The 24,315-nt window shown below is 36.3% G+C and overlaps 2 protein-coding genes across 5 annotated transcripts in view; one reads left to right on the top strand and one right to left on the bottom strand.

Moving 5' to 3' along the window:
* Positions 1-1,511: 1,511 nt before the first annotated feature.
* LOC127839913 (uncharacterized) lies at positions 1,512-9,490 on the top strand. Of its 3 annotated transcripts, XM_052368321.1 has the most exons (5): positions 1,512-1,726; positions 5,597-5,750; positions 7,494-7,618; positions 8,267-8,515; positions 8,549-9,490. In XM_052368321.1, the coding sequence occupies exons 1-5, from the start codon at positions 1,532-1,534 to the stop codon at positions 9,422-9,424; spliced, it is 1,599 nt and encodes a 532-aa protein (XP_052224281.1). In that variant the 5' UTR covers positions 1,512-1,531; the 3' UTR covers positions 9,425-9,490. The 3 variants fall into 3 exon arrangements, with proteins under 3 accessions (XP_052224281.1, XP_052224274.1, XP_052224267.1); XM_052368314.1 differs by having other exon boundaries at positions 5,597-5,729; positions 8,267-9,490; XM_052368307.1 differs by having other exon boundaries at positions 8,267-9,490.
* A 974-nt stretch (positions 9,491-10,464) lies between these two features.
* LOC127839780 (splicing factor, suppressor of white-apricot homolog) overlaps positions 10,465-24,315 on the bottom strand; it is a 38,053-nt gene continuing 24,202 nt past the window's right edge. For both annotated transcript variants that reach the window (XM_052368170.1, XM_052368177.1), the window contains exons 11-17: positions 20,134-20,265; positions 18,133-18,297; positions 17,507-17,705; positions 16,775-17,236; positions 15,013-15,369; positions 14,348-14,873; positions 10,465-11,253 (exon numbers count right to left, since the gene is read on the bottom strand). In XM_052368170.1, coding sequence (XP_052224130.1) covers positions 11,170-11,253; positions 14,348-14,873; positions 15,013-15,369; positions 16,775-17,236; positions 17,507-17,705; positions 18,133-18,297; positions 20,134-20,265 — 1,925 coding nt within the window. In that variant the 3' untranslated portion in view covers positions 10,465-11,169. The remainder of the gene's footprint in view (positions 11,254-14,347; positions 14,874-15,012; positions 15,370-16,774; positions 17,237-17,506; positions 17,706-18,132; positions 18,298-20,133; positions 20,266-24,315) is intronic.

The following is a 24,315-nucleotide window of genomic DNA, read 5'->3' as shown; positions in this document are numbered from 1 at the left end:
ACCACAATTAAGGGAGAAAACCAGTCCTTCTACAAATAAAAGAACCCTAAAGCGTTCACCTTTAAACACTAAGTGCTTCATGAAATGCAAAAAAATGTTGCAGGCACATTAAGGATAAAGAAATTACCACAAAGGCGTGTTTGCGATCGGCTTTTAAACCAGACGAAAAAAAAATGAACTCCTAAGAAACAATCAGTATCCCTTATTCTCTTAGTATCAGCCCTCCTCATAGTATCGTGACATTAAAGTGATACGCTGTACTATGGGCATTTTCACTGTTGAATTGAGCTGAAAAGAATTAACAGGTCAAAAGAATTAGTAAAAATGTGGTAACTGACCAATTATCTACAACTCATCTTGCTTGCTACCAGTTGTTTAAAAAAAATAATAATATTTTTTTCGATATTTTACATGACTCACCCAGGCCTCTAAGCCGAAATGATCCGTAAAACAAAAGTGTGCCTTTGAGTCGTATGAACGAATCTGCACGAAAACTACATTAAGACTCACATCGTACATCGAATCATTTCTGTCGTCAGTTGTCAAAACGAAAGTACGGTTGATATTCAAATGGTTCATTTTTCTCTTTCCGGGATATTGTTTTGGTATGTTGATACTGCATTAACAAATATAAGTGTATATGAAGTGAAAACACCAAAAATAAACAAGGGTTGCGATAGACACCTATAAACTGTTAGATGCCCATCATATCACTTTAACGAAAACCCCTAAAAAGTGCTGGAAAGTTTTAAAAAATCAATTTTTAGAAGTTGTTATTTATTTGATGGTTATCCATGACTTTAACGTCGGTCATTGTCATGATTTATGGTGTTCATTGTTAATAAGGTCATGTTTATTCAAGGATGATGTTCTGATTTTTAAATTACGTAACGCACAATAAGGTTTATGGATTAATAGTAGCTAAAGCATGTTTTATATGCCACTCATTTTTTAATAAAAATGTTTTAAGAACAGCATGAGCAAGATTTTCGTTCTTCCTTTAAGATTTTATTTTTATAACAAGCACATGCGCGTAGTAACAAATCTTAGCAATCAATCAGCAGGGTCGATATTACGAAAACCATTGTTCATGAAACAGATTCTTCTTCTTCCGGTACAGCACTCCTACTAAATATAATATTTTGTGCCGGCGCCTATTAGTTAAGGGGAGTTAAGGAGTGAAAACTGTACAAAAGGTGCTCAGTTGGGGGTTAGTTAAAAAAAATTATATTGTAAGTGTTTAATGGTGGATAAGGGGAAGATTACTACAGGGGGCTTAGTCTAGCCCGTATGTTGTCAAAACAAGGCCGATTTAAATGCAGTTTTCGTTGTAATGTCGTAGAATACACATTAAACTATATATTGACATGTTACACATGCATGCTTTTTATGTGTTCACTTCCAAAATTCGTATATATTCATTAGGAAGGCCGATACTACGTATAGACCCATTCTCCTAGCAGAGTTGTCGTTCGTGCCTCAACATACATGTGAATGTAATGAACCGCAGTGTAAGAGAGTGGTATAGACCATGCTACATTCGAACAAAAAGATGCAGTGGAATGTAACCACAAAGATGGCGGAGTATAATCCATCACATGTGATGTCTTCATCTGTGAATGGGCAATATAAGACTTTGCCTTCAATAAACATCGGTGGTTTCGATGTTAGATTTATATCGCTTAAATCAGACAGTCTAGCTTATTTACCAGAGAGTGTTAACACGGTTCGTATCTTACGTTATTAAATGCTATATGGAATATACTGAGCAGGGTCACAAGTCAGTGAAATTAAAAACGATACGGACTACATTGTTTGTCTTGAATTGCTTGCGGAGCTTAAGTCGCAAAATGAAGGTCACATTTTGCATGATATTTACATAGAATGAAGAAATCTTAACAAGAGGGCCTGAAAGGCCCAAAGTCGCTGACCCGAGATTCAAAGGAACTGACCTGTTCTGTGCAGCCCAAGACGTCATTAGAACAAATGTTCTTAACAACTTTCATGACTAGTGAACACCCTGGCAGACACGTTTTTCAACAGACCAGAACCATTTTCATACACATCCAAGATATCATTAAAACAAATATTCTGACAAAGTTTAATGAAGATTCATTAAGAATTTTAGAAAAATGCCCTTGCCTCCTGGTGGCCATGCTTTTCAAGCAACTGAAACCATTTTCAAACTTGTCCAATATATCATTGTCACAAATTTTCTGACCAGGTTGCATGATGATCGGACAATAAATGTGGCTTCTAGAGTGTAAAGAAGATTTTAATATAGCTATATAAGGAAAAATGCCACGCCCCCTTGGCGGCCATGTTTTTCAACCAACCTGAACCATTTTCATACTCAGCCAAGAAATCATTGGGGTGTATGTTTTGACCAAGTTTCATGAAGATCGGACAATAAATGTGGCCACTAGAGTGTTAACAAGATTTTACTATAGCCATATATAGCCATATAAGGAAAAATGTCCCGCCCTTTGGCAGCCATGTTTTTCAAACGTAACCATTTTCGAACTCATTCAAGATATCATTGAGCCCAATCTTCTGACCCAATTTCGTGAAGATTGGACAATAAATGGGTATAGAGTGTTAACAAGGTTTTACTTAAGCCATATATAGCCATATAAGGAAAAATGCCTGGCCCCCTGCTGGCCATGTTATGAAAGCAACGGAAACCATTTTCGAACTCATCTAAGATATCATTGGGATGAATCTTCTGACCCAGTTTCATGAAGATTAGACAATAAATGTGGCCTGTATAGTGTTAACATGATTTTACTTTAGCCATATATAGTCATATAAGGAAAAATGCCTCGCCCCCTGGTTGCCATGTTTTTCAACCAACTGGCATCATTTTCGAACTCGTCCAACTTATTATTGAGATGAATCTTTTTACAAAGTCTTATTAAGATTGGACAATAAATGTGGCCTCTAGAGTGTTAACAAGGTTTTACTTTAGACATAGAAGGAAAAATGCCCCGCCCCTTGGCAGCCATGTTTTTCAAAAAAAACGTAACCATTTTCTAACTCATCCAAGATCTCATTGAGACCAATCTTCTGATTAAATTTCCTGAAGATTGGACAATAAATGTGGCCTTTAGAGTGTTAAAGCGAGATTATACGATTTTTTTATATGTGTTAAATTGTAATATTTTGATAAAATATATTACAAAAACACAACATAGGCAAGGAAAATTATACATTGAAGACGAATTACATAAAATGCAGCAAAGACAAATTAGCTCCCCGAGCCGATTGTGAGGAAGATATTTCGTAAATATTTTCCTACAATAACTGAAGCATTCGACGTTTTATTTAGTGTTTGTGTGTCGTTTGAATAGATATCGTTACAGGAATTTCAAATGAACCGTTAAACTAAATATAGATTCACATCGTACATGCATGATTTACATGCTGGCGAATTCGACTTTCCAGACATTTTCGATTTCAGAATTAAATATCTTGCTTATTTCGCATTTTTCAACACATGTTCTACTTAACTTTTATTTTAATTTATATTAAAATATATGTTTAATGTTTTATACAGATTTTATATAAATTAATATATATTTGACAAAATCGTATAATCTCGCTTTAACCAGGTTTTACCAAAGGCATATAAGGAAAAATGCCCCGCCACCTGGCGGCCATGTTTTTCAATCAACTGGCATCATTTTTCATACTCGTCCAACATATTATTGGGATGAATCTTCTTACGAAGTTTCATAAAGATTGGACAACAAATGTGGCCTCTGGAGTGTTAACAAGGTTTCCTATAGCCCTGGGCAGCCATGTTTTTCAAGCAAACGTCACCATTTTCGAACTAATCCCAAACATCATTGAGAGCAATCTTCTAATCAAATTTCATGAAGATTGGGCTGTAAATGTGGCCTCTAGAATGTTAACAAGGTTTTACTAAAGCCATATATAAAGCCATTTAAGGAGAAATGCCCCGCCCCTTGGCAGCCATGTTTTTCAAACAAACCTAACCATTTTGGAACTCATCCAAGATATCCGTGAGACCAATCTTCTGACCAAGTTTCATGAGGATCGGATAATAAATGTGGCATCTAGAGTTTTAACAAGATTTTACTAAAGCCATATAAGGATTAAATGCCTCGCCACTTGGCAGCCATGTTTTCAAGCAAACGTAACCATTTTCAAACTCATCCAAGATATCATTGAGGCCAATCTTCTGACCAAATTTCATGAAGATTGGACAATAGATGTGGCCTCTAGAGTGTTAACTAGGCAAGTATTGACGCCGCACAATGGACGACGGACTACAGACAAAAGGCGATCACAAAAGCTCCCCATGAGCACAACGTGCTCAGGTGAGCTAAAAGATGCATCTAGCACTGCTTATTCTTTGCATTTGTGTATATTAATCCATACATACCAGCATGTATAAGATTAATTTACATATTAAACTGCAATTTCTATGTTACCTTTTAAACTGCTGTTTCTATGTTACCTATTAAACTGCTATTTCTATGTTACCTATTAAACTGCTATTTCTATGTTACCTATTAAACTGCTATTTCTATGTTTACCTATTAATTTGCTATTCCCATGTTACCTATTAAACTGCTATTTCAATGTTACCTATTAAACTGCTATTTCTATGTTACCTATTAAACTGCTATTTCTATGTTACCTATTAAACTGCTTTTTCCATGTTACCTATTAAACTGCTATTTCAATGTTACCTATTAAACTGCTATTTCTATGTTACCTATTAAACTGCTATTTCTATGTTATCTATTAAACTACTGTTTCTATGTTACGTATTAAACTGCTATTTCTATGTTACCTATTAAACTGCTAGTTCTATTAAACTGCTATTTCTATGTTACCTATTAAACTGCTATTTTTGTTACCTATTAAACTGCTATTTCTATGTTACCTATTAAAGTGCTACTTCTGGGTTACCTATTTATCTGCTATTTCTATGTTACCTGTTAAACTGCTATTTCTATGTAACCTATTAAACTGTTATTTCTATTGTTATCATTTAAACTGCTATTTCTATGTTATCTATTAAACTTCTTTTTCTATGTTAGCTATTAAACTGCTATTTCTATGTTACCTATTAAACTGCTATTTCTATGTTACCTATTAAATTGCTATTTGTGTTACCTATTAAACTGCTATTTCTATGTTACCTATTAAACTGCTATTTCTATTTTACCTATTAAACTGCTATTTCTATGTTACCTATTAAACTGCTATTTCTATGTTACCCATTAAACTGATATTTCTATTGTTATCTATTAAACTGCTATTTCTATGTTAACTATTAAACTGCTATTTCAATGTTACCTATTAAACTGCTTTTTCTGTTACCTATTAAACTGCTATTTGTGTTACCTATTAAACTGCTATTTCTATGTTACCCTTTAAACTGCTATTTCTATGTTACCTATTAAACTGCTATTTCTATGTTAAATATGCTTACCATATACAGTATTTCAGTACACAAAAATGACTAAGAGTAAAATACTGCTCTTTCCATCACATAATATTATACAAGCTAAAAATAAATTGTTTAGTATACAGTTTCATAATTGCATCAATTGAATTGCAGGACTATGGCCGCTTGTTGTTTCTGGGCTCAGACTTACTTCCGGTGCTTGGAACCTTTGTCCTCAGATCAAATCAGGTCCGAGTACATCAGAGGTTTGCCAAAATTGGACTGGCAACCAGAAGATACTTGAAGGGTACTCACAATGAGTCTTCTTGTAATAATCATGAATTATTTTATTTTTTAACTCATCTGAGCACGATGTGCTCATGGTGATGTTTTGTGATCGCTGTTTGTCTGTCGTCCATCTTCAACATTTGCGTTGTTAAAACTCTATAGGCCACATTTAATTTAAATTATTGTCCAATCTACACGGAAATTGGTCAGAATTATCCAAATTATATCTTAGATGAGTTAAAAAATGGTTCCTGTTTGTTGAAAAACAAAGCCACCAGGGGTCGAGGCATTTTTCATTACATGGCTATAGTAAAACATTGTTAACACTCTACCGCCTACATATATTGTCTGATCTTCTTCATACATGGTTACAACATTTGTCCCATTGATATCATGGAAAAGTTGACAATGGTTCTGGTTGACTGAAAAATATTGCAGCCAGGGGGTGGCCATTTTTCCTTTAAAGACTATTGTAAAACCTGGTGAACACTCTAGAAATCACATAAATTGCCCAATCTTCATTAAATGTGGTCAGAACATTTGTTCTAATTATATCTTGGTTCGAAAATGGTTCCGGTTTGTTGAAAAATATGGCCACTAGGGGTTAGGGTATTTTTCCTTATATGACTATAGTATAACCTTGTTTACACTTTTAAAGTCACATTTTTAATCCACTCTTTATTGAACTTGGTCAGAACATTTTTTGTAATGGTATCTAGGATTAGATCAAAATGGTTCAGGCCTGTTGAAAAACATTTCCGCAAAGGGTGGGGCATTTTTCCTTATATGGCAATTGTTAAACCTAGCTAACATTCAAAAAGTCACATCTTCATGAAACTTGGGCCAGAACATTTGTTCTAATGATATATTGGGCTGCACGGAACTAGTCAGTTCCTTTGTATCTCAGGTGAGCGACTTTGGGTCATTAAGACTGTCTTTTTTTTATTTAAAGTATAATTTAAGCATAAAATATATAATTATTAATAAACTGAGCTCATTTTTTGTTACAGTAATGGTGTGAGTCATTAAGTTTAGTATCATGTCACGAGTTAATCATTACCAACTATAGGCATCTTATGATATATATAAATGTTAATTGAAGTCATAAATTGCAAACTGATCTTGATTTTTCTCTCATAATCAAGTAATACAATACAATATCTAGCAATAATACATGTATTACAAAGTTGAGAGAAATCCATGATCAAATGTAACGAAAGCCCCTGGTAATTTCCAGTCATGCTCAGATTCTTGTAAGAATTAACTCTTTCAGTGCGGGAACCGAATTTTGAAGGCCTTTGCAAACAGTTTGGATCCAGATGAGACGCCACAGAACGTGGCGTCTCATCAGGATCCAAACTGTTTGCTATTCTGATAATATTCTTTGAAAAAAATCGAAGAAAATGCTAATTTCAGAAATACAGCAGACGACATTTTAGCAGACGACAAATTTCCCAGCATGCAAAGGGTTAAGGAATTGGAGTTTCAATATCTAACTGACAATCGTAATGATGGTCAATGATATCCCTTCAGGTTTTAAGGTGTCTGGCGTGCCCAACAGTAAGGCAATGATATCCCTTCAGGTTTTAAGGTGTCTGGCGTGCCCAACAGTAAGGCAATGATATCCCTTCAGGTTTTAAGGTGTCTGGCGTGCCCAACAGTAGGGCAATGATATCCCTTCAGGTTTTAAGGTGTCTGGCGTGCCCAACAGTAAGGCAATGATATCCCTTCAGGTTTTAAGGTGTCTGGCGTGCCCAACAGTAAGGCAATGATATCCCTTCAGGTTTTAAGGTGTCTGGCGTGCCCAACAGTAAGGTGATCTACTTCTACAGCATTCAGGGAGTGTTCAGAGTTGTGTTTGAGTTCGGCAGCAACCACATGCAACGGGATTGCCTTCAGAAACTAGCAGTAATAGCAGCACATAATTTTAAGTTCAACAACTATTGAGATTTGTCAAGGAATAATTAAGCTTTGTTTTCTGACATACTTTTAAATTGTGTTCCATTTTTCCAGTAACCTAGAGTTAAATGCATTTCTGATAATACAGTCTATTTGTGCTAAATATTGTTTAAGTCTTTGCTAATCATTAATGTGTAAACCAAGCAGTTTTAACAATTATATCATATTTTACTGACTCTTATGTCATTATTATGATAATAAAGAGTATTTTATATGATATAAGAGTCAGCAAAATTGTACACCATAATAATCTCAGGCAATACGTGAAAAGAGTGATTTCACACTTTTTTGTTCTTACATTCATGCGTGAAAAGGTATTGCAACAATCAGCTTGCATAGCAAAAATGGATTCCAATACGCAAGTCTTTTAAAGTTTCATGAAAAAATTTGACCTGCCATGGTATCCAAGAAATATTTAATAAAATGACAAAAATATTTAAATAAAACTGTTTTGTTTTATTTTACATTCTTTTCATGAAAATTAAAAGTTGTACACATGGTCAACTAATATTTTTTCCGAGCAGCTTTCTCAATCCAAGCATCTTCTAAATAACATGGTTCCACTGCAGTTTAATGTGGTAACATTCTTTCTTGCAGCAACCCTGGTTGTCAGCATTTGATGAACCGCTATTGCAACCAGATGGAGAAATTGCCTTTAAATCTGACGCTTTACCTAATTATAGCAGCATATTCAAACTGTCTAACAAAACAGAGGTGGGGCAAAATACCCAACCACCCTATACAGATATAGGGCCAAAAACCCAGCCACTCCATACAGAGGAAGGGCCAAATACCCAACCAATCCATACAGAGGTGGGGCCAAATACCAAACCTCTCCATACAGAGGTAGGGCCAAATACCCAACCACTTCATACAGAGGTTTGGCCAAATACCAAACCACTCTATACAAAGGTGAGGCCAAATAACCAACCACTTCGTACAGATGTGGAGCAAAGTACCCAATCCCTTGGACATAGCTCTTTACCATCTGAGAACAGGAATAGTGATCATGCTGTTTGTATGGACTATCTGGATTCCTTTGAAGTGAAAGATGGAAAACCAAAAGGGAGAAGAATGTTGGATCTAAGCGAGGTTTGTCCTTGTCCAGGCCATAATTCATCTGATACCCAAGTAAATGGTAAAAATGTGGAAACTTACAAAACAATTGTCCACACAATGAATGAAAACATTGGCCACCTATCAGTACATCAGCCAAGAATAGCTCATCTTCATAGAACATGTATTCAGTATATTCAGTATGTTTTAAAGCAGCCATCACCTGACAGTATGTTAGTTCTGTTCCATATAATGGAAGAGTTTATGGAACATCAATTAGATGGCGCAGACATTAGGAATCATGATAGCTCATATGGAATGGATGAAAACCATTTCTCTTTAATGTGTATTATGTGTACAAAGGTAGGGGAGGAGTTTAACAAAGTAAGGCCATTTATCAAACAGAAAGCGGACACATTCAAACAGGAGAATCTTCTGAGACTCAATGAACTTCCATCAAGCATTGAAATCATAGACCAGCTCTTTCCTTCATTCATGGTTAGCCTTGTTGTGAACTGGGTCAGAGAGACCCAAACAGCCTGTGAGCGCGACCATACGTACACAGAGGGTGAGGGCGGGGCTGACCTAGATATTCAGAGGGAGGCCAAGCAAGTGCAGCTGATTCTGGAACTATGCACAGGAAGCCTTATCTCCTCATTGGCTCATCTGGTGCAGTACCAGTGCAGTAAACAGAAATGAGCACTAGAACAAGGTTTAAAACAGTTGTGTATTGTTTTCAAAGGGGAATAAATATTGAATGTTCAAGGTGTTCTTTATATCTAGATAAGAACATAATACACATACCTCTAAATATTTTGGGGACATTGGAACAGTCGTTTTCAAGAACATTTCTTGCAACTCAGTCATTTATGTTTTCATGATCTACAATTGTTGGATGCTCACTGTGAGCTTCATTTAACATTTTAATGACGGTTTTTATACACTATTTCAAAATAGACAAATTTTACAATTATAACTGGGAGGCCAGTGGAAAACTGTTTATTTGTGAGGTTTATTTTTCCAAACGAAACAAGGGCTGTTTGTAAAACATGCATGCCACCCAAATGGGCTGTCAGTTGTAGTTGCAGACATTGTGTGAATACATTTTTGTCACTGTGACCTTGACATTTGACCTTAAAATCAGTAGGGGTCATCTGCCAGTCATGATCAATGCACCTATGAAATTTCATGATCCTAGGCCTAAGCGTTCTTGAGTTATCATCCCGAAACCATTTTACTGTTTCGAGTCACTGTGACCTTGACCTTTGACCTAGTACATGTAATCTGAAAATCAATGGGGTCATCTGCCAGTCATGATCAATGTACCTTTGAAGTTTCATGATCCTAGGCATAAGCATTCTTGAAACATCATCTGGAAACCATTTGGTGGACCGACATGTGCAAAAAAATATACCCCTTCAAAGCGGGGCATAAAAAGCTATCATAAAGTTATCTGCTTCTATAGTGGGTAATTCACAAGATGCAAGCATACATTTAAACAGTGACATATTTCCTGAAATGAATGGTACACCAATTTGATTTGTAAAACTTTGGCAATGTCTGAGTTTCAAACACAGTAACATGTTTAAAGATGAATCAGTGATGACTATCTTGTATAAACATTTACAAATGTACAGATTTGAGGATATTGATTTTGTGTCAAATCAAAAGAAGGAACATGAACTTTTCATAGAACTTCTATGTTACCATCCAACTAAACCAAGTTAAACAAACAAATCAAGTTTTTCATACTTTTATTTGTTCTTCTCCATCAATGCTTTTACTGTAAAAGCATATTCAATTCATCACAATAAATAACAATGCCCTGACAAAGGGAAGTGAACTCCTAAGGAAAATCCATACAATGTTCATGAAGTCCACAATTTCTCATCAATTCTTAAGTTGTTTTTTTAAAGTAACCAACTAGAGTCTAATGCACATGCATTAAGTCCCATTTTCCCAGAGTGCAACTTTGTTGTTTCTTTTACAAAGACTGCATGTAAAGATTTAAACATGCTTGCAATCACATGTTAAAAAATGCAATTTGAGAAAAGTGACCATAGGCTGATCCTGTTAAAACAAACTTTACAGTATATGACAATTTGAGGTTAGAATATTTATGTTGGAACAAATCAATTTGTTTTATGATGCAGGTCATCATTCACTCAAGGATTCCTTTGTGTCATTGTGTGGATCAAGCCAACAGAAGGCTAGCAGTGTTGGCTAGCAGTGTTTATGTGAAAGGGCAGTTCTAAGCTAAAATCAAGCAGGTTTCCAGAACCTGGCTACACATAGAAATGTTCCAAAAATTAACCAGCTAACAGTAGATGCTCGCTGTTTGGAGTCCTTTATGTGGATCTCTGTCCATCATTTCCCAATGTATCATGGCAGGCGATATGTCAAGACAAACACACTGTAAGCCACATATTACTGCAAAGAAGTCTTCAAGACGAGTCATCAGCAAACATGTCCTCCCTGACGGATGCCTTGCTGGCCTTCAGTAACTCCCGTACTCGGCTCAACATGTACTGAAAACACATACAGAGGTTTCATCATTCTAATATTCTGTAGATTGTTGAAATCGACTTGTGTAAACTTTTTAAATGGTAACTTATAAAACAGTTGTATGATTTTAAACACAAAATGTTAAGTTACACACTGGACATCTGTGTTACCAGAAGTTACTCACTTATGATAGCATACCGAAACAAGTCTAGCTCATTTCTGAGAGGGTATTGTATTGATGTGTTTCTTATTCATGAGTGCATACTGAAACAAGTCCTTGCTCATTTATGAGAGGTTATTGTATTGATGCATTTTTCAATAATGATAACATACTGAAACAAGTCTAACTCACTTACAAGAGGGTATTGAATTGATGAGTTACTCATTTATGATAGCATACTGACACAAGTCCTTACTAATTTATGAGAGGGTATTGTATTGATGCTTTGCTCATTTATGAAAGCATACTGAACCAAGACCTTAATCATTTATGAGACGGTATTGTATTGATGCTTTACTCATTTATGATAGCATACTGAGACAAGTCCTTACTCATTTATGATAGCATACTGAAACAAGTCTAACTCGCTTACAAGAGGGTATTGTTTTGATGCTTTACTCATTTATGATAGCATACTGAGACAAGTCCTTACTCATTTATAAGAGGGTATTGTATTGATGCTTTACTCATTTATGATAGCATACTGAGACAAGTCCTAAGTCATTTACGAGTGGGTATTGTATTGATGTATTACTCATTTATGAGTGCATACTGAAATGAGAGGGTATTGTTTTGATGCGTTACTCATTTTTGAGAGCATACTGAAGAGTGAAGAGTCTAACTCATTTATGAGGGCATACTGAAACAAGTCATTACTCATTTATAAGATCATACTGAACTAAGTCCTTTCTTATTTATGAGAGGGTATTGCATTGATGTGTTACTCATTCATGATAGCATACTGAAGAAGTCCTTACTCATTCATGAGATCATACTGAAACAAGTCCTTACTCATTTATGAGATCATACTGAACTAAGTCCTTACTCATTTACGAGAGGGTTTTGCTTTGATGTGTTACTCATTCATGAGAGCATACTGAAACAAGTCCTATCTCATATATGTGAGGGTATTCAATTATGGTGTTACTAATTGAGTAGAGCATTATAAAACAAGTTAATCATTTACATGAGTGTTGTGAAACAAGTTGTTACTAATTTATGAGGGCCTATTGAAAAAGTTGTAACTCATTTATGAGCACGTTTTTAACCAAGTCATTATTTCTTAACGAAATTGTACTGAAACAAAATGTTACTCATTTATGAGAGCGTATTGAATTCACACGTTTCTTATTTACAAGAGCGTATGGAAATGAGTCATTACTAACTTCTGAGAGCATATTGAAGCAAATAGTAACTTATTCAGAGAGCGCATTGAAACACTTTGTTGCTAATTTATAAGAGCACATTAAAAGAAGTCCTTACTCATTTACAAGAGCATATTGATACAAGTTGTTACTCATTTTTATAGTGTTTTAAAACAAGTGGTGACTCATTTATTGGGGCATTTTGAATCGAGTTGTTACTCATTTAAGCCAGCATTTTGAAACTAGTTGTTACTCATTTTCAAGAGCGTATTGAAACTAGTTGTGACTGATTTACGAGTGTATTGAAACTAGTTGTTACTCATTTTCAAGAGCGTATCGAAACTAGTTATTACTCATTTACAAGAGTGTATTGAAACTAGTTGTTACTCATTTTCAAGAGTGTATTGAAACTAGTTGTTACTCATTTACAAGAGTGTATTGAAACTAGTTGTTACTCATTTACAAGAGTGTATTGAAACTAGTTGTTACTCATTTTCAAGAGCGTATTGAAACTAGTTGTTAATAATTTACAAGAGTGTATTGAAACAAGTTGTTACTCATTTACAAGAGCATATTAAAACTAGTTGTTAATCATTTCAAAGAGCGAATTGGAACAAGTTGTTACTCATTTACGAGAATGGATTGCAACTAGTTGTTACTCATTTATGAGAGTGGATTAAAACTAGTTGTTACTCATTTACGAGAGCATATTGAAACAAGTTGTTACTTATTTACGAGAGTGTACTGAAACAAGTTATTACTCATTTACCAGAGAGTATTGAAACTAGTTGTTACTTATTTAAAAGAGCATATTGAAACTACTTGTTACTCATTTATGATAATGTATTGAAACAATTTGTTACTCATTTACAAGTGAATTGAAACTAGTTGTTACTCATTTACGAGAGTGCATTAAAACTAGTTTTTACTCATTTACAAAAGTGTATTGAAACAAGTTGTTACTCATTTACGAGAGTGTAATGAAACAAGTTGTTACTCATTAACAAGAGCGTATTGAAACTAGTTGTTATTCATTTATGAGAGCGTATTGAAACTAGTTGTTACTCATTTACGAGAGCGTATTGAAACTAGTTGTTACGCCATAACAAGAGCAGGGTTTCACTATGTCAAAAGTGTCACCACTTAATTTTGTTGATTGAAATCAGTAGGAGCAAATCTGTGTCCATAATAATATTACTAATACTTAGAGTAATTCAGACACATTTTAAGAGTCAATAAACATAATTGTCATCATAAAACAGTATTAAATCCATTCTCGTGATTAAAATATTACATAATAATTGTTAGTGCTCGGAGATATCTATTTTAAAACACTTTGTTTCAACTCATTAACAGATATTAACTTACTCATTAAGGAGAGCTATATTTATGAGAGCATGTTGAAACTAGTTGTACCACATTAATGAGTGCCAATTGAAACGTATCATCAATCAGTTACGAGAGAATATGGAAACAAGTTGTGACTCATTTACGATAGCCTATTGAATCAAATTTGTAACTTACTTAGTAGTGAAACATTTATGAAAGCCTATTGAAAAAGTTCCCATGGCTACTACTTGAACAATATTAAATGTTACTGACTGCATGATTTTATTTATATCAAGAATAATATATACCTTTCATACATTAGTCTTTCAAAAGTATTCCTCAATAAAACTTAACAAAGCAAACTGATGTTAACATATGAATGACATATCATGACTTATAGAAGAGTCACATTTCATGACTTACAGAAGAGACATTCTTCTTGGCCCCAGATGATGTCCCATTAACCGCAGTAGAGTCAGGGGCAGGAGTTACCTCCCTGGAGATAGACCCGGGCGAGCTCTCCCCAGTACGTGTTTGTGGTGTAGCATCACTCCTTACAGACTGTGACCTAGAATTTGACCTATGCATGGATTCTGACCTTGACCTAGATATTGACTTTGACCTTGACAGTGATCGAGACCTTGATCTTGACACAGAACGTGATCTTGATTTTGAATTTGAAATGGATCTTGACTTTGATTTAGATCTTGATAGTGACTTTGAACTAGCCCTTGATAATGACCTAGACCCTGACTTTGACCTAGAGATGTGGTCTGAGGACAAAGAAAACCTATGTTTCATTGGAAATGAGGAAGGTGATGTGGAACAGCCCTGAGTGAACTCTGTGAGAGATGCTGGACTGAAACTACGACTCTTTGAAGATCTGGCAGGCTTGAGATTGGAAACTTCTGACAGGGTATCACCTATATCAGCAGTTGGTGTGGGTGATCTACAAACATAAAAGCACTTGTTTGAGGTGTGCATCTGCTTATAAAAATTAACATGATTTTAATGTATGGGCATAAAATACATGGAAAAACATAGCACCAACAGCATTTTTTTCAAAATAACACTAATACTCATATCACCTTTCCTCCTGGTCAGCTTCTGAAAAGGTGTCACTGATCTGTCCTGGCTCTGGTGTACTGTCCCTTGTTTGACCCAGTTCTGGAGAACTGTCTCTAGTTTGTCTTGACTTTGGAGTGCTGTCACTTGTTTGCCTTAGCTCTGGTGTGCTCTCCCTTGTTTCTCCTGGCTCCAGAGTACTGGCCTTTGCTTTGCCCAGCTCTGGAGTACTGTTCCTTGTTTGCCCTGGTTCTGGAGTGCTCTCCCTTGTATTCACATCTGTACTATCCTTCGCTATGGCAGCAAATGAGGTGACCCTGTCTCTGTTTGGGGACTCTTCATGGACAATAGGGAGCTGGGGGCCTACTTCACCTTTCACCCTGCACAATAAAGGAACATAATGTAAAATAAATCAGTTGAAAAAAATCCTTTGATGAAAATTAGCACAAGTCAAGCCCTTGTTCAGGACTGTGGGATTATCATGGCCTTGTCATATTAGCTTGACTATTTGCGTTAATTTAAAGTTACATCATTAGAGCTTCCACTCTTACCTTAATACTAACAAGACTATTGCCAAGCAATAAAAGTCCCCTACCGGCTCCACCATTGTTAGAAATTCCACCATTGTCAGAATATTTTTTTTATTTGTTGCCATAGCAACCAGAATTTTTGACGTCGGAACAAAATGAAATGACGTGCATAATGTCCATATTGCCATATATCCATGTTCCAAGTTTCATAAAAAAATATTAAGAACTTTTTAAGTTATCGCAGGATCCAGAAAAACACCATTTTCAGCAGTATTTCTAGTCTATTTGTTGCCATAGCAACCAGAATTTTAGACGTAGGACCAAAATTAAATGACGTGCATAATGTCCATATTGCAATCTATCCATGTTCCAAGTTTCATGAAAAAATAATAAGAACTTTAAAAGTAATCGCAGGATCCAGAAAACCACCATTTTCAGCAGTATTTCTAGTCTATTTGTTGCCATAGCAACCAGAATTTTTGACGTAAGAACAAAATGAAATGACGTACACAATGTCCATATTGCCATCTATCCATGTTTCAAGTTTCATGAAAAAATATTAAGAACTTTTAAAGTTATCGCAGGATCCAGAAAAAAACCACCAATTTTCAGCAGTATTTCTAGTCTATTTTTTGCCATAGCAACCAGAAATTTTGACGTAGGAACAAAATGAAATGTCGTGCATAATGTCCATATTGCCATCTATCCATGTTTCAAGTTTCATGAAAAAATATGAAGAACTTTTTAAGTTATCGCAGGATCCAGAAAAAAACACCATTTTCAGCAGTATTTCTAGTCTATTTGTTGCAATAGCAACCACAATTTGTGACGTAGGAACAAAATGAAATGACATGCATAATGTCCATATTGCCATCTATCCATGTTCCAAGTTTCATGAAAAAATATTACGAACTTTGTAAGTTATTGCAGGATCCAGAAAAGTGTGACTGACAGACAGACAGACTGAGCGCAAACCATAAGTCCCCTCCGGTTTCACCGTTAGGAGACTAACAAGAGCACCACATAATGGGTGCCACGCTCGGCTATGAGTGCAGTTTTGAATAAATGAAAGCTTGTCAGAATTTTTTTTTTTTATTATATATGATCACTTATAAATATATATAATTCTAGTAACCACTAAAATTATCCTAAAAACATAATAAAAGTAAGTATCTATTGGTCCTTTAAAGACTACATCAGAATGCTGAAAAAAGAATTAACTTGGCAAATAATGACAATGTCATTATTGCATTACCTTGAATGGGACTTTTTCTTCTTTTTCTTAGAGCCTCTCCTGGACTTGGCTTCTTCTTTTCTAGAAAGTGGTGACCTTGACCTTTTCTTCTTTGCCTTTGACCTTCCATGTGATACTGACCGTGACCTACGTTTAGATCTGCGACTTTTGGATCTTGATCGTGACCTATTTTTGGAATTGACAGATTTTGATCGTGATCTTTTTCTTGTGCTGTGACTCTTTGACCTAGATTTTGATGCATGTTTGGAGCTTTGATCATTCGATCTAGATCTTGACCTCAGCTTAGAGCTGGGCCCTTTTGACCTAGATCTTGATCTATGTTTGGACATAGACCGGTGTTGAGAACTTCGTTCACTGAGGCGTGACTGCTCATGTGGGGTTTCATTGACAGAGGGTGAAAGCGACTGTCTCATTTCTACAGACCTGGTGGTTGGGGGCAGTTGACGAGGTCTGACTGGCGATCTTAAAAAAAACAGCAGAGAGCACATGCAGTTACATGTAGTTTCTTTATAGACATCATGTAAATGTAGAGTTAAACTTCTGAATGATTAAACTAACTTTAAGATGTTGTGTGATCTTATTTGCGTATTTTTATCTATTCATTCTAATAGAAGTTTAATTTCTTTTCTTTAAAATCCTATCAAATATTGTCAAAACATTTTTATGGTTGTAAAGAAAAAGATCTTGCATACCAAGGTTAAACAGGCATACATTAAAAAACAGTAATGATACCTTTGTTTAACTTGTATAGGGGACTTGGCCTTAAGTCGCTTGCCCTTTTTCTTCTTGGATCTCCCCTGTGACCTTGATCTAGACCTCTTTGATCTCTTGCGCTCATGAGATCTTGACCTGTCACGCGTTTTGTGCTTGTGTCGTTTTGACTCAATATTCAAAGGCAATCCAACTTGAATATCCAATTTTGTAGCTGTGTCTAAAACATTTAAATAAATACAATTAGGTGCAATTAAACAAAGCTATTTCAGTTTCTTTTTTTTTCTTTTTTACCTTTGTTATTGAAAATTGACATTAACTTTCAATTTAGGGACTTAATTATTGTGTATGCCTCTAAGTAAACTGTTGTAATTTCTGACAATTTATGTTAATGTTCTTGTTATGCTTAATGCTATGTTTTGATATTTGACATTTTAAAATCGAAATATGCATTGCTGGACAAAGTTTCTCTCAGGGCAAAGTGATACAGGTTGGTAACCATACCACTATTTAACATATGACCTTGAATATTGACACTGAACCATGCGATCTGGCTCTTGCACGGTACAGTGTGTCTGCCCAGCCAAAGGTGACACATGTAAGTTCTATTTACCGGATACAGGCAACACCACACACTTTGAATTTACCTGTGTTTGTTTCGGCCTCGGCTTCCACGTTGTTCTGTGACTTGAGAAGGTTGATGAACATTGCTGCCTTCTTCTTGCGTTCCGACTTCATTTGCGCCTCACGATCTGCTTGGGAAAGCTTCTCCCGTGCTGATGCAGTGATCCGGTCCTTCAAACGCTGCTCGGCTGTCAATATAAATAAGAGCTATGTCACAAAGAGTATAATACTTGCACAGCTCTTTGTCAGCTATGTTTGGGAAAATGACTCAGAGATGTGGGAGTCAATGGGGATTAAAAAAGCCTCAAGCACAACGGTATTATGGTAATGACATGTGGTATTTGTTGATTCCAGAAACATAATTATGTTTACTGACTTTGTAAATACATAACACAGTTGTTGACAAGAGGACTGAAAAGTTCAAATTAAATGCATGGATTTTATGCGCATCAGTTGGTTTAGTCAGCAGAGATAAGCCTGTGCATACTGCATACAATACAGGAGGGCTTAGTCTGTGCATACTTAATACAATACAGGAGGGCTTAGTCTGTGCATACTGCATACAATACAGGAGGGCTTAGTCTGTTCATACTGCATACAATACAGGAGGGATTAGTCTGTGCATACTGAATACAATACAGGAGGGCTTAGTCTGTGCATACTGCATACAATACAGGAGGGCTTAGTCTGTGGATACTGCATACAATACAGGAGGGCTTAATCTGTGCATACAGCATACAATACAGGAGGGCTTAGTCTGTTCATACTAAATACAATACAGGAGGGCTTAGTCTGTTCATACTAAATACAATACAGGAGGGCTAAGTCTGTGCATACAGCATACAATACAGGAGGGCTTAGTCTGTGCATACTGCATACAATACAGGAGGGCTTAGTCTGTGCATACAGGATACAATACAGGAGGGCTTAGTCTGTGCATACTGCATACAATACAGGAGGGCTTAGTCTGTGCATACTGCATACAATACAGGAGGGCTTAGTCTGTGGATACTGCATACAATACAGGAGGGCTTAGTCTGTGCATACAGCATACAATACAGGAGGGCTTAGTCTGTGCATACAGCATACAATACAGGAGGGCTAAGTCTGTGCATACAGCATACAATACAGGAGGGCTTAGTCTGTGCATACTGAATACAATACAGGAGGGCTTAGTCTGTGCATACTGCATACAATACAGGAGGGCTAAGTCTGTGCATACAGCATACAATACAGGAGGGCTTAGTCTGTTCATACTGCATACAATACAGGAGGGCTTAGTCTGTTCATACTGCATACAATACAGGAGGGCTTAGTCTGTTCATACTAAATACAATACAGGAGGGCTTAGTCTGTGCATACTGAATACAATACAGGAGGGCTTAGTCTGTTCATACTAAATACAATACAGGAGGGCTTAGTCTGTGCATACTGAATACAATACAGGAGGGCTTAGTGAACAATACAGGAGGCATTAGCCTGTGCCTACAGTGAACAATACAGGAGAGATTAACCTGTGCATTGTGCATACAATACTCGAGGGATCAGCCTGTGCATACCACATAAAATACAGGAGGGATTAGCCTGTACATACAATTAACAATACAGGAGGATTAAGCCAGTGCATTTTGCATACAATACAAGGGGCACTAGCCTTTACATACTACATACAATATGGGAGGGGTTAGCATGTGCATACTGCATACAATACAGGAGGGAATAGCCTGTGCATACAGTGAACAATACAGAAGGGATTAGCCTGTGCATACTGCATACACTTCAGGAGGGAACAGCTTGTGCATACAGTGAACAATACAGAAGGATTAGACTGTGCATACTACAGTACATACAATACAGGAAAGAAAAGCCTGTGCATACAGTGAACAATATTGAAGGGATAAGACAGTGCATACTGCATACAAGAGGAGACTTTTTGCACATGCCCAGCTAATACATTAAGTCTCATACTGCAAACAATACACAAGGACACTTGTTGCACATGCTATCTTGCCCTCTCTACCAACCTAGTCTCTTCTCCAGACCCTCATCACTCTTGGATTGTGTCAAGGCTGCTGCTCCCTCCTGGACTGCAGTGGTGGACCCAGACACAGGCTGGGGTATAGCCTGACCTTTGCTTGTCCCAGCACATTCACCTTCTGAAATGATATTAAATTGTTTACTTGTTTAAACAAGGATATAAGTAAAACTGATGGATGCTCCCCAATGATGCTTTGTCAATATATGGGTTAATTGTGTGGAAAAAAAGTGAGGCCTAGAGAAAATCTAATATTAGCCTCAATGACCTTGACCCCAGTGACCTCAAACCTCATTAAAAGGTAGAGATCCATGCAAGGTACCTACATGCCAAATATATAAGAGATCGGTCATCTGTTTATATTTCAAGTTTCATGTAAATCCCTTCAGTAGATTTAGAGTTATGCTCTGGACAAAAATTTACTTTGAAATTAAATAAAGGGAGATAATTACAAAATTTAGCTATATAGAGTTATGGTTCTTAATCACTGCACTTCTCCTACTTGCCATCTGTTTATACTTTAAGTTTCAAGTAAATCCCTTCAGTAGATTAAGAGTTATGCTCCTGACAAAAATTTACTTTGAAATTATATAAAGGGAGATAATTAAAAAAACTAAGGTAGATAGAGTTATGGTTCTTAGTCACTGCACTTTTCCTACTTGCCATCTGTTTATATTTCAAGTTTCATGTAAATCTCTTCAGTAGATTTAGAGTTATGCTCTGGACAAAAATTTACTTTGAAATTAAATAAAGGGAGATAATTCAACAAGAGGGCCATGATGGTCCTGAATCGCTCACCTGACTCATTAAGATCAGATGAAAACTATGACCTCTATTGTCTACACAATGTTTTTCTATGATTTGACCTAGTGACCTAGTTCCTGACTCTAGATGACCCAAATACAATCCCAATCCAGATTTCATCAAGATAAACATTCTGACCACAGTTCATAAATATTGGATGAAAACTGTGACCTCTATTGTCAACACAAGGTTTTTCTATTTATTTGACCTAGATTTTTACCCCAGATGACCCAAATACAATCCCACCCAGATTTCATCAAGAATTCTGACCAAATTTCATAAAGGTTGGATGAAAACTGTGATCTCTAATGTCTACACAAGGTTTTTCTATTATTTGACCTAGTGACCTAGTTTTTGACCCCAGATGACCCAAATAAAATCCCAACCCAGATTTCATCAAGATAAACATTCTGACTAGGGCCGTCACGATTCACCGGTATACCGGTATATCGCGGTGCATGTCGTGAAAAAAATCGCACCGCGGTACGGCGTTGCCGCACCGGTTTTTTAAATATTATTATATTAGCACAGATATAAATACATTACATAATTATTTTGATATAGATATCGTTTTGAAAAATGTAGAAGCGATTCAAAAGGGCTAAATAAATAATCCGTTAATATCCAGGTCAAGCAAGCGCTTCCACTTGTAGATGTTTAACTTTCACGTTTAAAATACGGCGATGTATGGGTCCGTACCTTTTTTGGAATTAGGGACAGATTTCATTTGCAAATAAGTTCATAATTATCCAAAGGATGTTTATTCTATTTCTTATTTTCTTTCTTTAGTATACGATCGTTCAAAGCATGGCACTTCCGAATCATGTTATCTTAAGATTCTGAATAAGTCGAGGAAGAGTCAGAACGCTACGGATTTTCAATACTGGGCCCGCTGACTCCGCATTTGAACATGCTCTTGAAGCGTTTGATTTACACAGATCGTAGTCACAGCTATTGTTAACAACATGGCGGACATTTTAGAAAAAGACGCGAACAATAACAATGACTACTTCTATCAAGTTTATTACAGTTTCTTTTACAGTTTCTAGTCATACTATGATACCAGTGTTTTCTGATTATTGAGTTTAATAAAGTTTGTAAAACTTGTTATTCTGCTATTTTCTTCACAGATACATATTCTGTAAAATATCGCGGTACGTACCGCGATACAGTGTTGCCGTACCACGATATACCGCGGTACGCTCACGGCGTATCGTGACAGCCCTAATTCTGACCAAATTTCATAAAGATTGGATGAAAACTGTGACCTCTATTGTCTACAGAAGGTTGTTCTATTATTTGACCTAGTGACCTTGTTATTGACCCCAGATGACCCAAATACAATCCCAAACCGGATTTCATCAAGATAAACATTTTGACCAAATTTCATCAAGATTGGATGCAAACTGTGACCTCTACTGTCTACACAAACAAATTGTTGACGGACGGACGCACGGACACACGCAGGCACGCACAACGGACGCCGGACATCACACGATCACATAAGCTCACCGTGTCACTTCATGACAGGTGACCTAAAAATATGTGTTGGAGATAAACATGAACAGTTGTGGTTAAAATCCCATAGAAACAAGGGCTGTTTGTAAAACATGCATGCCCCCCTATATGGGCTATAAGTTGTAGTAGCAGCCATTGTGTGAATACGTTTTTTGTCACTGTGAATGGTGGTGGTGGTGGTGGTGGTGTAGTAGTAGTAGTAGTAGTAGTAGTAGTAGTAGTAGTAGTAGTAGTAGTAGTAGTAATAGTAGTTGTAGTAGTAGTAGTAGTAGTAGTAGTAGTAGTAGTAGTAGTAGTAGAAGTAGTAGTAGTAGTAGTAGTAGTAGAAGTAGTAGTAGAAGTAGTAGTAGTAGTAGTAGTAGTAGTAGTGGTAGTAGTAGTAGTAGTAGTAGTAGTGGTAAAAGTAGTAGTAGTAGTGGCAGTAGTAGTAGAAGTAGTAATAGTAGACGTGGTGGTGGTGGTGGTGGTGGTGGTGGTGGTAGTAGTACTAGTAGTAGTAGTACTAGTAGTAGTAGTAGTAGTAGTAGTAGTAGTAGTAGTTGTAGTGGTAGCAGTAGTAGAAGTAGTAGTAGTAGTAGAAGTAGTAGAAGTAGTAGTAGTAGTAGTAGTAGTAGTAGTAGTAGTAGCAGTAGCAGTAGCAGTAGCAGTAGCAGCATTACAAGACCAATACTTAAGAATGATCAAATGGGAAAAGGTAACATAGCACCAGCAGTAAATATGGGGCTCATTTACAGGTCAGATTTGGAATCTCTGCTGTAAAATGAGATTTTGAATGAATTAAAGGGAGGCAAATCTGTAATAAAAAGAACATGCATAAACCGTAGTTGTTTCCCTTGTTTGAACCATGCTTAATCCTTACAAGTTTGGAAAGAATTGGATGAAAAATTTGGACTTTATTGCATAAACACCATTTTCTCAATTCAAGGGGAGGTAATTCTGTACTTCATGGACCAATAATGCTCATTTTTTGTAGGGTTCGTGTCCTCATTAATATAAAGACACTGTGCAAATTTGGAAAGGATCGGACAAAAAATGTGGAAGATTTTTGAAAGTTTTCACAAAATAGGCAAAAACGAATAAACATGCAAAGTTCAACGAGCTCCTGCGGCCATGTTTTTTGACGAATCAAATTTCTTTGAACAACTTTTTCAGGGGAGCCCTCAAAGGTCATCCCTGTGAAATTTTTTGAAAATCTGATGAGCGGTTTCTGACAAGAAGATTTTTTAAGGTTTTTACCATATATGGTCATGGCGGCCATCTTGGTTATGTGATCAAATTTTTTTTAACAATTCTTTTGTCCCATGACCTAGGGATGCTCCACATGAAATTTAGTTGAAATTGGCTCAATGGTTTAGTAGAAGAAGATGTTTACAAATTGTTTACAGACGGACGGACGGACGGACGCCGGACGCTGAGTGATCACAATAGCTCACCTCGAGCTATCGCTCAGGTGAGCTAAAAACTAAGGTAGATAGAGTTATGGTTCTATGTCACTGCACTTCTCCTACTTGCCATCTGTTCATATTTGAAGTCTCAAGTAAATCCCTTTAGTAGATTTAGAGTTATGCTACGGACAAAAATTTACTTTGAATTAAATAAAGGGAGATAATTAAATAAAGGGAGATAATTAAAAAAAAACTATAGTAGATAGAGTTATGGTTCTTAGTCACTGCACTTTTCCTACTTGCCATCTGTTTCTATTTCAAGTTTCATTTAAATCCCTTCAGTAGATTTAGAGTTATGCTCTGAAAAAATTTACTTTGAAATAAAATAAAGCAGGGGACAAACATTCCACTCGTCCGCTCGCATTGACAAGTGAAATCTTGAAAGGACGAGTGAATTTCCCTAA

This window comes from Dreissena polymorpha, chromosome 1 (assembly GCF_020536995.1).
Source record: "Dreissena polymorpha isolate Duluth1 chromosome 1, UMN_Dpol_1.0, whole genome shotgun sequence".
Lineage (NCBI taxonomy): Eukaryota > Metazoa > Mollusca > Bivalvia > Myida > Dreissenidae > Dreissena > Dreissena polymorpha.
This window is presented reverse-complemented; position numbering and strand designations above follow the sequence as displayed.